The sequence below is a fragment of the Barbus barbus genome (genome assembly GCF_936440315.1).
Source record: "Barbus barbus genome assembly, chromosome: 11".
NCBI classification, from domain to species: Eukaryota; Metazoa; Chordata; class Actinopteri; order Cypriniformes; family Cyprinidae; genus Barbus; species Barbus barbus.
The window spans coordinates 25,189,980-25,203,125 of NC_136739.1; the positions used below are offsets into that span (position 1 = coordinate 25,189,980).

The window sequence follows — 13,146 nt, forward strand, 5'->3', positions numbered from 1 at the left end:
ACCCACTTACTTGCCTCCATTATAAACATGATCAATGGATAACACTTACCTGACTAAACACAGAGCAGCACACTTCCATAGTCAGAAAAAAAGTGTGTTTATGTTCAGTCTGAATCTGCAGTACACAGCAGAGATAAAAAACACTGAATTCTGAGATTGGTATTTGTTCTCATTTTTGTTAGATAATTAGTCTTCTGTGCATTCACCGTTTCTTGCATTATTATGCAGCCATACAGTATGTGATGCTTAAACATATTTAGTTTCATGTCCTTTAGTTTTATGTCATTACAGTAATAATCAGACAAACAAGTGTCCTCTACAAACTGCTATTTTATCTATTGCCACAATGTATTCTCCAAAAATGTTAACTGAATCGATTTAGATAAAGGACTTTTTTTTATTATTATTATTATTTTTTTAATATATATCTTAAAATAGAAAACAATTATTTTAAATTGTAATAATATTTCCCAGTATTAATGTTTTTCCTGTATTTCTGAACAAATAAATGCAGCATTGGTGAGCATAAGAAACATCTTTAAAAACCTTACCCCAAACTTATAAATAATATAATATAATATACAAATCAACCCCAGCAACCAACCATAAACATACAAAAATAAAATAAAATATTAATAAAAAAATGTGTTTGGCAATAAATTGCGCAGTGGGTTTATTTTCATGTGAACATCCCTTTCTTGGCACCCAAAGAAAATAAAACCAAAACGAGACTTGACTTAGATTTGGACTAAAGACAAAAGCAATGAGTTTGCACTGTTTATGAGTTGCTTCCCCAGCAGCGCTCCAGAGAAGCCACTAAAAGGCGTCTCATATTGCGAATGAGCTTCTTTAAGCGATGAGTGTGTGGATGGTGGGAAATCTCCACTTAATTCCAGATGGCTTTGTTATCAGGAAGCAGTGGTTAATAAAGTATGTTCAGCCATTATAGGCACGGTGAGCCTGACACGACCCATACTGAGAGCCCCGGAGTGAGTGCTGCTTTTGTGTAAATTGATTTCATTTAGCGTGCGAGCGTGGCCTAGTCCCAGATTCACCTTCCTGCCATGGAGAATGGAGGGAGATAGGACAACGAGACGGCTAGTGTAAGTGCGGCCCGGACAGACTATTATGACTCCCTTGCTGCTTTTCCTCTCATGCTCTTAATTCAATGACCGGTGTTCTGTTGAGATAAGAAACCTACACTTCTCCTCATCTTTATCTCGTTTCTCTCTCTTTCTCTTTGACTCTCTTTATCTGTCTGCTTCTTCTTTCTCCGGGATTGGAAAGTATATATGAGCAGTGTTGTGCAAGTTACTTCCAAACTGTAATACATTACAGATTACTTGTTACTGTTATTTAAAATTAATTCCTTATCTTACAACATTACTGTCTCAGAATTGTAATGCGTTACATGACTCCTGTATTACTTTTGAGTTACTTTCACCAAAATATCTACAGAAGTAGAACTTAACATTCTAAAATGACAAAATGTACTAGAGCCCTGCCCTAATGGCAAAGTGTTTATATTTCGTTCCGGCTTTTTATTAAGTTAATTTAGAAAAAAACGTTTGGAGCATTTTTTTGTTCATTAAATAAGTTTTTTCTTTCTTAAAGTAACGACCAAGCAGCCAGCGGCAGACTGGCAGGCTGATCATAGCTTATGTTTGATTAGCCTTCTCAAATCATCATGACTTGCCTAAAATAAAACAGTTCAAGCATATAACAATGTTTAAACGTTAAACCTAGATAAATGTGCGCTGCATCCAGTAGTTTATGCGGAGAGTGGAAGCTAAAGCGCAAGACATGGAGGCACCAGCGCAATCAATTGCAATTTTTTTCAATGGAAACAACTTATGCCATAATTTTTGCTCATAAAGGTAAGAGTAATAAATACATCATTCGTAACTGTAAAGGGTCTACTTTTATTTGTGTGCTCTCACAATATCAACAAAACGTAGTGCTTTTATCTTGAACAGACGTGCTTCACAAAAATGAACCTAAAGTCAGTGAATACATGCCTCACAGACATGATAAATATATCTATAGAAAGATTTAAATTACTACTTAACGAAATAAATAAAAACGAAAACAAAAACTATTTAATGCAATCGTTATCCGTGAAGATGCATTTCTCTCTAAAGGCGTGTCTAACGAGAACATGGAAAATTCGTACTATTTCCCCCCGGACACATTCATGGTAATTACTTTTGCTGGGGCTTTTGCTTTATTGCGTGTATTTGAATGCAGAACTCTTCAGCTGTGCTGACGGCTCGCTGCTGCTGCGGGACACTAAACACCGTCGAGCCACTCTTGACAGTCGCGGCAGCACGGACTCATGTTGTTGACTCATGTTGTTTCCACCAGCGCGGCAATTTGTTTTCATTAATAATTAATGGATGTCTAAAATATAAAGATAAGGAGAAGCCTAAAACAGGCCCGAGGACCGGCCCGCGTCTGAACTATGACATGAATATTGGCCTGAAGCCCGGCCCTAGGGACATAAAAAAGTCGGAGCACGACTTTAAATTCAAAAAAAAAAAAATTGGGGGCTAAAAGTGTGTTGTAATGCAAGCGTTACTGAACATGTACCGAGTAAAATATTACTGAAAATTGATTAGTAATGCCTTACACTACTGCGTTACAGCAAAAAGTAATATGTTACTGTAATGCATTACTTTTGTAACGCGTTACTCCCAACACTGTATATGAGAGACACGGAGTGCTTGTCAGGTTGCGCGCTCTGCTGTGGTGGGTGGAAGACATCTCAGTTAACACGGAGGAAGTTCCCGGCACACAGAGGAGCTTGTCACCTTCACGACATGCCTCCACTCTGTTGAAAGTCACCTTCCTGTCTGCACACGAGGGGCTAGTTGTCACACTTTTTACTCCAGTGAATATTTCTCTGTATAGACACATACACGAGAGTTTGGGGTAGGTAAAATTTTAAAATGTTTTTGAATGTTTGTTTCTTATGCTCACCAAGGCCACATTTATTTGATCAAAAACTGCATTAAAAACAGTAATTTTGTGAACTATTATTATAATTTAAGATAACTGTATAGAGTATATTTTGAATATATTTTAACATGTGATGTATAATTTTCACCAGCCATTACTCCAGTCTGCAGTGTCACATGATCTTTCAGAAATCATTTGAATATGCTGATTTGGTGTATAAGAAACATTTCTTATTATTATTAAAGTTGAAAACTGATGTACAGTTTAATATTTTGTGGAAACCATTATACATTTTTCAGGATTCTTAACTGAATTAATGAATCCTCTCTGAATAAGGCAATAATTTCAGCACACTATTTAGGGTACATTGTCAAAATGGAACAGCCTGGAATGGAATTATACTTTTTCAATTGTGAAACACAAAGCAATTCATAAAACAGCTAAATAAATAAACATAAATAAATGAACAAACAAACAAATAAATAAACAAATAACAAAATATAAAGCCAATAAAAAGTATACAATTACAACTAAACATATTGGTAATTCCCTCAACATGACAAAACAAACAAAAACATTATGATGTTTAATCAAAATAATTTTAATTAAAAGAATTTTAATTTAAGACAATTTTGAACTGCTTGTGATATTTAGTACACAAAACACACTGAGTGCTCATGCTATAGTGATATGCAGACAAAAAGGTAAAAAAAAAAAAAAACATCCTGGAAGACTTTGAGCAAGTCTTGCTCATGCATTACAAAAAATATCTAAAATAAAAAGACATTAAAAATAGCAATTATTTACATGTACAACAGAGGTCACAATCCAGAACAAGCCTGAAGAATATTTCCACCTGGACTGCACATCAATAAATGAATCATGACTTTGTGTAACATCTACTGTGGCTAACTACTCGAAAAGACAAGCATAATTGTAATTTAACTACTTTATGTGTAGCTTACAGTTTGTCAAGACAGAGTTTGAAAGTAACTTCCTCAACAGAGGAATGATGGATCTGACTGTAATGAAGGTGTCCATCAGGGCTTGTAGCATCATTAGTGTGCACTGTGAGGGGAGGATGTGCCCTGACCACAGCTCGTACATCTTCCTGACGCTCAGAGTCAGGACAGACCCTGTGAACTTCAGCCTCCCCACTAAACACTGACCCAGCCATTATTAAACACATGACCAGCACGACCTCAGTAGTACTTTCCTGCTGTGAGGGGACAAGGGTCAAGCACATCACCTCCTACTGCACAGATGAGTCAACTACCACAACCTGGGCTTTCTAGCGCTGTTTATTCTCTAAACTTACAAACTGCATCTATTATGAATGACTTAAAAATATAACCATAGCCTAATAATTCAACAACTCTAGAATTCAATAGTTAGAACTCCCACACTTTTCAATAAGCCTTCCAGCTGTGTTTGCTAGGATAAAAATTGATTAAAAATAATTTCATAATTAAACAACAGGTAAGAAATAAAGTTACTGTCACTGTGACATCCTCTACTTTTCAAAAGTTTAGGGTCAGTATTTTTAATTAATCACATTTTTAAACAAAGTAATATAGTATAGCGAGGATGCATTACGTTGATCAAAGTGAAGACATTTATAGTTTTACTAAATATTTCTATTTCACATAAATGTTGTTCTTCTCAACTTTATTTTCATCATAGAAAATAAAAACAAAAAAAACTGTACAACTGTTTTCAAAATTGCCAGTAACTAACAAGAAGAAATGTTTCTTGAGCAGCAAATCAGCATATTAGAATGATTTCTGAACGATCATGTGACACTGAAGACTGGAGTAATGGCTGCTGAAAATTCAGCTGTGCATCACAGGAATAAATTATACTTAAAAACACATTAAACTAGTAACAGTTATTTTAAATTGTAATAATATTTCACAATTACAAGTTAAGATCTACAGTATAAATATTTGCCTACAAAGTATATATTTTCTATTGCAGTTTCCATCAAAACTCTAGACATAATTTAAAGTGGTTGAGACATGCTCATTCACATATATGTTAAGGAAATACCGTATGAAGGGATGAAGAAGGAAGAGGTAAAGAATCTTGTTAAACTTTCTTTTCTGCCTTGTAGGGTGACATGGTGTGCTGGCCTCAAAATATATCTGCTAGCCATCCACAAAACAATGTTAAGAAGTTAAACCTTCTGCTGACAAACACATACCCAAACAAATACAAAACAAACCATATAGTAAACCAAACGCTATAATGATTTCCCCTTGTCTCATTGTATCACTGTCTCTTCTTTCAGCTCAAACACCTGCTCTTTCTTCCTCACTGTCTCCTGAGGTGTTGTCGCTCTGCCAGAGCTGGACGACACTCATCATTACGGCAAGTGAGACATCCCTGACTGCAGCACTGCTGTGTGTGCCGAGCCTTTGTGAATGTGAACCTGTGCTGACATTCGCCGTAGGCAGGAGAAGTGAGGAGACGCTCAAGCGGTTCATGAGCTGAGAAAGAAGTCTCTCTCTTCCTCTGTTTTTACAAGCATCTGTAGGAGTGCTTATATTTCTTCCAAAACTCCATTAAACTCTGCCTGCATAAACATGAGGTAAAAAGTTTCAGTGATTTTCAATTGTTTCACTGAAGGACCCAGATTTGATAACAGACTTCAGGTGGCAACCCAACATGGTTCCAAATTTGCTTACTGTACTAAAGAAAAAAAAAAAAAAAACCTTGACATTTTAAAAACAACAACAACACTAACTGTTGTTGCTATTATTATTATTATCCACATTATACTATATTATATTATAATAAGATTTTAGATATACTTAGGTAATACAGTATATAATAAAATATATAATAACAATAATAATAATAATATTAAATATGCTCATGGAAATATATATAGTATGTATTTTAAATCATACTGTAATTATTGCTGTATTGCTTTTAACCATTGTTATATTATAATATATTGATACTATTTTATATTATATTATAATTAAATAATTTTATTATATTATATTCTTATTTAATTTATTATATAATTTATAATGAATATTTATTATTTAATGTATTCATTGCTTCGTTGTACCTGTCAGTCAAGATATGATTTTCTGTGAAAAGGATTTTTTTGCATGCTCTAATTGCACTAATATTTTACACATTATTACCAAAGCATATGAAATTCTCCTCCTCTCTCATGCTCCTTATCTTTCCTCCCCTTTTAAGCCCATCTTCGTGTCATATTAAAGTGATGGAAATGAACTTGAGAGTTTGCTAATTGCAATTGTCAATCCCATCTAGGCAGAGCTGAAAGACACGGGCTCCCAAACACTTAATCAGTCTTCATTAATATTGAAGGGCGCTGTGAAAACGTCTCTCCGATCACAGCTGATCTAACACAGCATGCGTGAAGCAATTGGCCCTGAAAAAACTACAGACATTACCATTACTCCATTACTGTACTTTATTATGCCATTTTAAGAATTTAGAAACACTATTGGAACTGACTTTTACTCAATTACATTTCTAATGCAATTTTTTTTTTTATTCCTATATAAAATGTAATTTAGACCTTCAAAGTACAATAAGTATTTACATTACTCCGTGTCCATTTTACTGATCTAACCAACCAATAAAATTCGCTCTTAATTTTGACTTTACTTTTACTAAAATAGGAAATCCATTTTGTCATAAATTATATGCTATGGTTGTGTAAAGACTTTTCATCAAAAACACCACGGCAATATATAACCACTGCGGAAGAAGGACAAACGTCAATGATAAGCCTATAAACAATAATCAGCTACTTTCTTACGAGGCTCTATTACTATGTAGGCAGTAGACTGTACAGTAGTTTAGTAGGTTATTGAAAAATGAATCATCTATTACCAAACAAAACATATTTCTTTTCAAATACTTTGTATTCTCTTGAAGTTTATGGAAGTAAATTGTAGCTCATCTTCATGAGAATGAGTTGCATATTCTCAGGGTTAAATAGAGAACCGAGTATTCACAACCCACACATCAACGGCTGCTTAGACCATATTTGCCAGGAAAGTCATCCTAAATGTTCTCTATTCCAAGGTAAGTTTTATTTGAATCAATATTTAGAGTCAGCAAACAAATAAGAAGTTTATAGGAAGTGGAGGTGAATGTTTCTGACAGAAGCATCCTTCGGCCCATCCGAGCTCAGAGACCCCTCAGGCTGTGAAAAACAACGGAGAACACAAAGTTTCTTTCCCTCTGCGATTGTTTTATTTAGAATGTACTTACATAAGACTTAAAACGGTTGCAAATTACCCAGAATTGTATGGTATTTTATGGTACTTCTACATTGATAATAATAAGAAATGTTTATTGAGCAGCAAATCAGCATATTAGACTAATTTCTGAAGGATCATGTGACACTGAAGACTGGAGTAATGGCTACTGAAAATTCAGTTTTGCCATCGCAGGAATAAATTATATTAGCTAAGTATATGTATATATTTGAAAGAACTACTGATCTGTTAAGAATGACCTTGATTTTTGAATATACTGCTAGCAACGTTTTTATATGCTCCTACTCTAAATCTGCAAAATGTCACAGTTGAAGGCTGGTGACCCTATAGCAAAGTCACAGCAGCGCTACAGTGCCAAAAGATAACTTCCAATCACTTCAGTTCAGGATCCGAAAGCTATATTAGCATCATTGTTTTTGGGAAGCCACTTGAACTGACTAGAACCGACAACATGAGAAAAGGGGGACAATGCATAGAAAGAAAAAAAGAGACACTCGATGAGAAAAAGAGACGTGAAATTAAAAAGAAGAACGGTTCTGGTCCCTGCCAGGGCTCCATAGCAACATCGTATCTAGTAATATTTCCAATCAGACCTCGCACTCTAGGCACTCTACAGTATCTAATCTTCAGCCTAATGACATGCTGCCTTGTGGAAATATTTACGCTTTCCTCTTGGAAATGATAACCGGTTATTAACTCTACATCGGCTCATTAAATCCTGAACTAAGCATTTAATGCATTATATGCAATGGAGGGCCGAAAGATGGCCTAATCAAAGATTGTGGATCATTGCAAGAGGGTGTCAGTAGCTGGATTTACATCCAAATGTTTAAAATATATTTGGGAAAATTCCACAAAAGAGAATGCAAAACATTGCACATTATATATGAGCATCGTGTTTGCCTTTTTTTTTCCAGAGAAAGAGCAGAAACGTGCCCAAATGGTGAAAATACCGCATCTGTTTCACAAAAAACTCAACCTCCATCTCAGCCTAGTGCATAAACCTTATGAAAATTTTGTAATATCAATTTTAAAACACAAGTGTTTAATTCAGGTTTTCTTAAGTGCCAATTGAAGATGCGCATAAAAGCCATGGAAACCCAGCAACTGTCCACTTGGACCGAATGACCGTGCAAAACATCCAAGTCTGGGATGCAATGTAACCTTTGTCTTTAAAAGAGAAATGTGGAAATTTTAAGAGGGCAGAATTACAGTTATTCATCACATTGCGAGTTTAATTCATCAGCCCTGAAGGCACGAGAAGATGAACTCTGTTTACCACTAAAGCTATTCTGGCTGTTTTGGAAGTGGCCATCAATCTCCAGCTATCTTTAAAAAGAAAAGCATCAGTTTCAATCACCCAAGAGACAGCTAGTCAACTGCTGAAAAGATTTCTCTTCTCCTCGTTTTTGTCTCTTCAAGGTGAAGTTTTCCCCAACTGACAGAAAGACCCTGGGGAAGCGTGATATTAATGTTTTAAGATATTAAAAAATCTACACAAAATACACATGTGACTCCACCCTTTGCCCCTGCTGTTGTTCTCAATTAGCAAGTTCAATTAACCTGTGCAACTGGGTGCCTCTAGATACATCGAGACCTCATTGGCCTACAATGATGGCAGTCTAAATCTTAAAGCCTCTTCCTAGGAGTGATTTTTATGGTACAATATGATCCCCTATGGTGCGACGAAATAAACATGAACCAGAATTGTTTTTAGATTGATGTCTAAGCACAGAATGTGTTCTTCTCCCTAACCATTATCCCATTGAGCCTGAGCAATAATATGCTCAGCTTATCAATGCTTTTACTTTGATACCAACAATCGCATTGGCCAATTACCTCAGCGGGAGGCCAATGTTTGCCCTGCACAGTTGCACAGTCTTCCTGACCTGCAGGGTGGTGTTGTGTGTGTTTTCGACTCATCTAAAACAGATTCCAGAACAATTAGTAATGCAGAAACAGACTCTAAGGAAAAACTGATGGACCTGCAGGGCTGATATCAGATGGGACAACTAGAAATGCTGTCCCTCACTATGTAATGAGATGAGTCCACCAAGAATCTTTTTGGTATAGTGAATTCATCAATTCATTTAAGTCTTTAAAGCAATAATTCACCTTAACATTATAATTTAGACAATATTTACTACTCACCCTCACATTATGACATGCTGCCTTTTTCAATCTAAATATAAAGTCCATTGTGACAACATTTCTTAAACTGCAAAGCTGACAAAAAATAGATTTGTGAAGGCATTTAAGCCTGATTCAATGAATCAGTGAGATCTGGAGAAACCAATCAGTCCAGTTAGTTTTTGTTTTTGTGGACCATATACACTGATTCGGTAAAAAGATTTGACACATATGAGCACTGCTACTTGAGTGAATGAGATTAATTCATAATTTATTATTACTATTATTTTATTTTTTGTGAGTAAAAAAAGTGAAAAGATTACATTAAAAAGATGGGTCAGTTCATTCTTTTGAATCTATTCTTTTTCACTGAATTAAAGAGTTTCACTGATTAATGAGTGAATTGCTCTTTCGAGTCAATTCTTTTGAATCGGTTGATCCAGTTCACAAAACTAATATGAATGCTTTGCTCACTGAAGTAGTGATGTGAACAGGATTAACCGATTCATTCAAAAAAGATTTGACTCAAAAGAAAGATTCACTTATTAGTTATTATACAGAAAAGTTTACTTCAAATCATTTGGACTGGTTTTATGAACTGAATCAACCAAAAAGATTAAATTCAAAACAACTATACATTCATAAATCTGACATCGCTACTTCAGTGAAACTGGTTTGGTCAACTCAATAGGTAAACTTTTCCTTTAATAACCGAACAATATCTTATGCCTCAAATGCAATAAATATAAGCAGTTCAATTACCAGAACTTGAACATATTTATTTATTTTTATTCTAACCTGCCAAAAGCAACCTATTTTAAGCTACACATCTCAGCTACAACACACCTAATAACAACACACCTTCATTTACATTAGATCAAATTAAATAAATTGAAACTGGTTAGGCAAGGGATGTGTCATAAGTACTAGCCAGCAATGTGTTCGTAAGGAAGTACAGGAATGTTCACTAGTCATGTCTCAATACACAATATTTATAACTATGTTGTTCCTGAAGAAAATATCCCTGACCTTTCTCCGACTACCCATTATCCTCATCATGGCACGAGCTGAAATATGGGAGATGGGGCTATTGTGACGGGGGGAGGTCAGCAGTGAGGTCAAATTCTATCGTTTATTTTCATCACTAGTGACGTTTCAGTCACGAACAAACCACTTTCTAATCTTTTAAGTGAAAAAATCATTCTCATTCCATGCACTTACAACTCACAGAGATCTCTCTCGTCTGATTTGCAGGATTGCTTTGGTAGCTTTTATCTGACTTCAAATACTGAATACAGCATGAACAAATAGCATAGAAGTGCAGACTGTGAAGAAGCATATAACTGGTTGGACCTACTGAATAGATATGCCCTATTTTGGACCTACTGAACTTAAGTGTTTTGAATAAGATAGGACAGAGAACTTACCCTAAGAAAGGACAGGTCACGACTGCGATCGATGCTGGTGATCTCCAGGTTACCCATCACCACCTCGCAGTTCTCATAGTATTTACGAAGGGTCCGATACTGCTGGTCCAGGTCTGACAGAGTACTCAATTTATTCTCTGTGCCAGGGCATACTGCAGAAAGAAAAAAAAAATTAAAAGAGAGAAATTACATTCTGATGGTGCAAACGACAGATGCAGGAACTGCTTGGTGCTTCAGTCCATCCAGCAATGCAATTCAATCAGGCCTGAAGTCCCAGAAGCCTCTAAGACAGACAAGGAGCCTCCAGCCCCAGACGGACAACTTGACAAGTAATTAAACAGAGCCATTTCTGCTCATCAAACACCTTGCACCAATCAAAGACATTTGCCATCTGTTGCATCGGCTGGCACTGCCTTTGAGCCAAGACTGTAACCCTCCCTCTCACGCCTCACTGAACCACTGCCACAACATCCACAAGCACATCCACGCCTATCCCATGCCACCCGCTCTGTGGCCGCCAGAAAGACAGACCGAGAGAGAAAGCCAAGGAAAGTCAGAATATGCATTATAACACCATATGATGAGACTAACTGACAATGCAGCTATGCATCTTCCTTTTTTACTTGACATACAGCTACAGCTGTTTGAGTGATATATGTTATGCTAGTTTCTTAACATGCAGCAATAGAGACCTTATTCATCATGTGCTCATTAACACATTCTCACAGAATGAGGGAGAGCCCCGCTTTATGTAGAATAAATCTACTTTTTCTAGGCCACATCTGTAAGCTTTCATTTTAAAGGAATATTTGACCCACAAATCAAAGTTTTTTCATCACCCTATATGACTTTCTTCATTTTGTGGAATGCAAAAGGAGACATTTCGAAAAGTGTCCTGTTTTTAAACTTCAAATCAGTTTGATTTTAAACTTCAGACCAGTTTTGTGAACTAGCTCAAATGATTCTTGAAAAAGTTTTGCCTAAAAAGAATGATTCGTTTTTCAAAGATTTTCAATTCTCTCGTGAACATAGTGGAACAAGCAACACTAGATGTCCAGATTTTCAGTGAATCATGACTTTAATTTTAATTAGTTATACTGTATAATTTCAGAAGTCTTGAAATATAGTGCACAATTCATATAGACTAATTTTATGGGGTTTTTTATTATGCTTTTGCATCCTTTTAGAAGCTTGAAAGTGGTCAAAAGTACTATATATTTCTTTGTTTAAAACTTTTTAAGGATATATATGTATATATATTTATATATACTGAATGCACTTAATGAAAATAAATATTACCAATTCTGATTTAATGTTGTCTTGTATAAATAACTTAAAGCTCTAAAGTCTTCATTAGAAATTAAGATGATCACATCTTCTGTTCAAGTTTACCACAGATTATGGTGAGAAAAAACAAAAAAAAAAAAAACAAATTGTTCCCTTACTAAAAATGCATATTTTGAGAACAATATAAGATGAAGAGAATCTGAAATAAGTTGAGGTCAGGTGTTAGACTTAGGTGTTTTCAATAACCCTTAACATGTATTAGAGTGGAGGTATTATGAAAGAAGCTTAGTGGTAATAAACATTTATTACACCCTCGGGGGCTCCGTTGTGAGATTACAGGTGAATTGTGGGATGTAATTTTGTTAGGGAGGAGGTTTCATTCTATACCATATCTGACAACTAACCCACTTTAAAAAAGGCCACCAACATCAAAATCATAAGGGAAGCAAACTATGCTGTACTAAAATCAGATTGAGCCACAAAACACGTTTTGCCACAAACCTGCTTAGAGTTCACCCAACAATGGCAGTAAAATGATGTCAGAATTGTCATTTGTGATTATTTTTGAGCTTTAACTACCTGATCTTTAAGACAGGTGTTGTGTGTTTCTACTATGCTCCTTATACACACTCATTTTATGTAAATAAACCACAGGTAAGCATCATGTGACATCACGGCATACTTGACACTCATTGATTGCACACTACTTTGCCATGGGCCAACAGCACGATGCTAAAATGAAGCACGTCTGCCTACAAACTTCCTAATTTGTCTTTTTCAATAAAGAAGAAGATAGTCGTGCTGGAGATGCTGCCCCTCAGCAAACCTCCTCTTTGGCGCACACAACGCAGAAAACACAAAGAAATGACATCTTTATTTCCAGTTTATGCCTCTGACTGCAGCTTGATTGAACTGTGTCAACAAATCAATTTAACAAATCAATTAGTTATTAGATTAACAAATAGTCCCAGACCCCCCACCCAGTACACATACTGGGTTCAAATCTGTCTGTCAATGACTACAGGCCTCTGATTCCATGGCAACCCATCTGATAACACTTGTTTTATTGCTCA

The 13,146-nt window shown here is 35.7% G+C and overlaps 1 protein-coding gene across 1 annotated transcript in view; it reads right to left on the reverse strand.

Moving 5' to 3' along the window:
* LOC306877176 (receptor tyrosine-protein kinase erbB-4-like) overlaps positions 1-13,146 on the reverse strand; it is a 387,678-nt gene that overhangs the window by 200,982 nt on the left and 173,550 nt on the right. Inside the window, exon 2 of the mRNA XM_079428753.1 lies at positions 10,787-10,938. Within this exon, the coding sequence (XP_079284879.1) occupies positions 10,787-10,938 (152 nt within the window). The remainder of the gene's footprint in view (positions 1-10,786; positions 10,939-13,146) is intronic.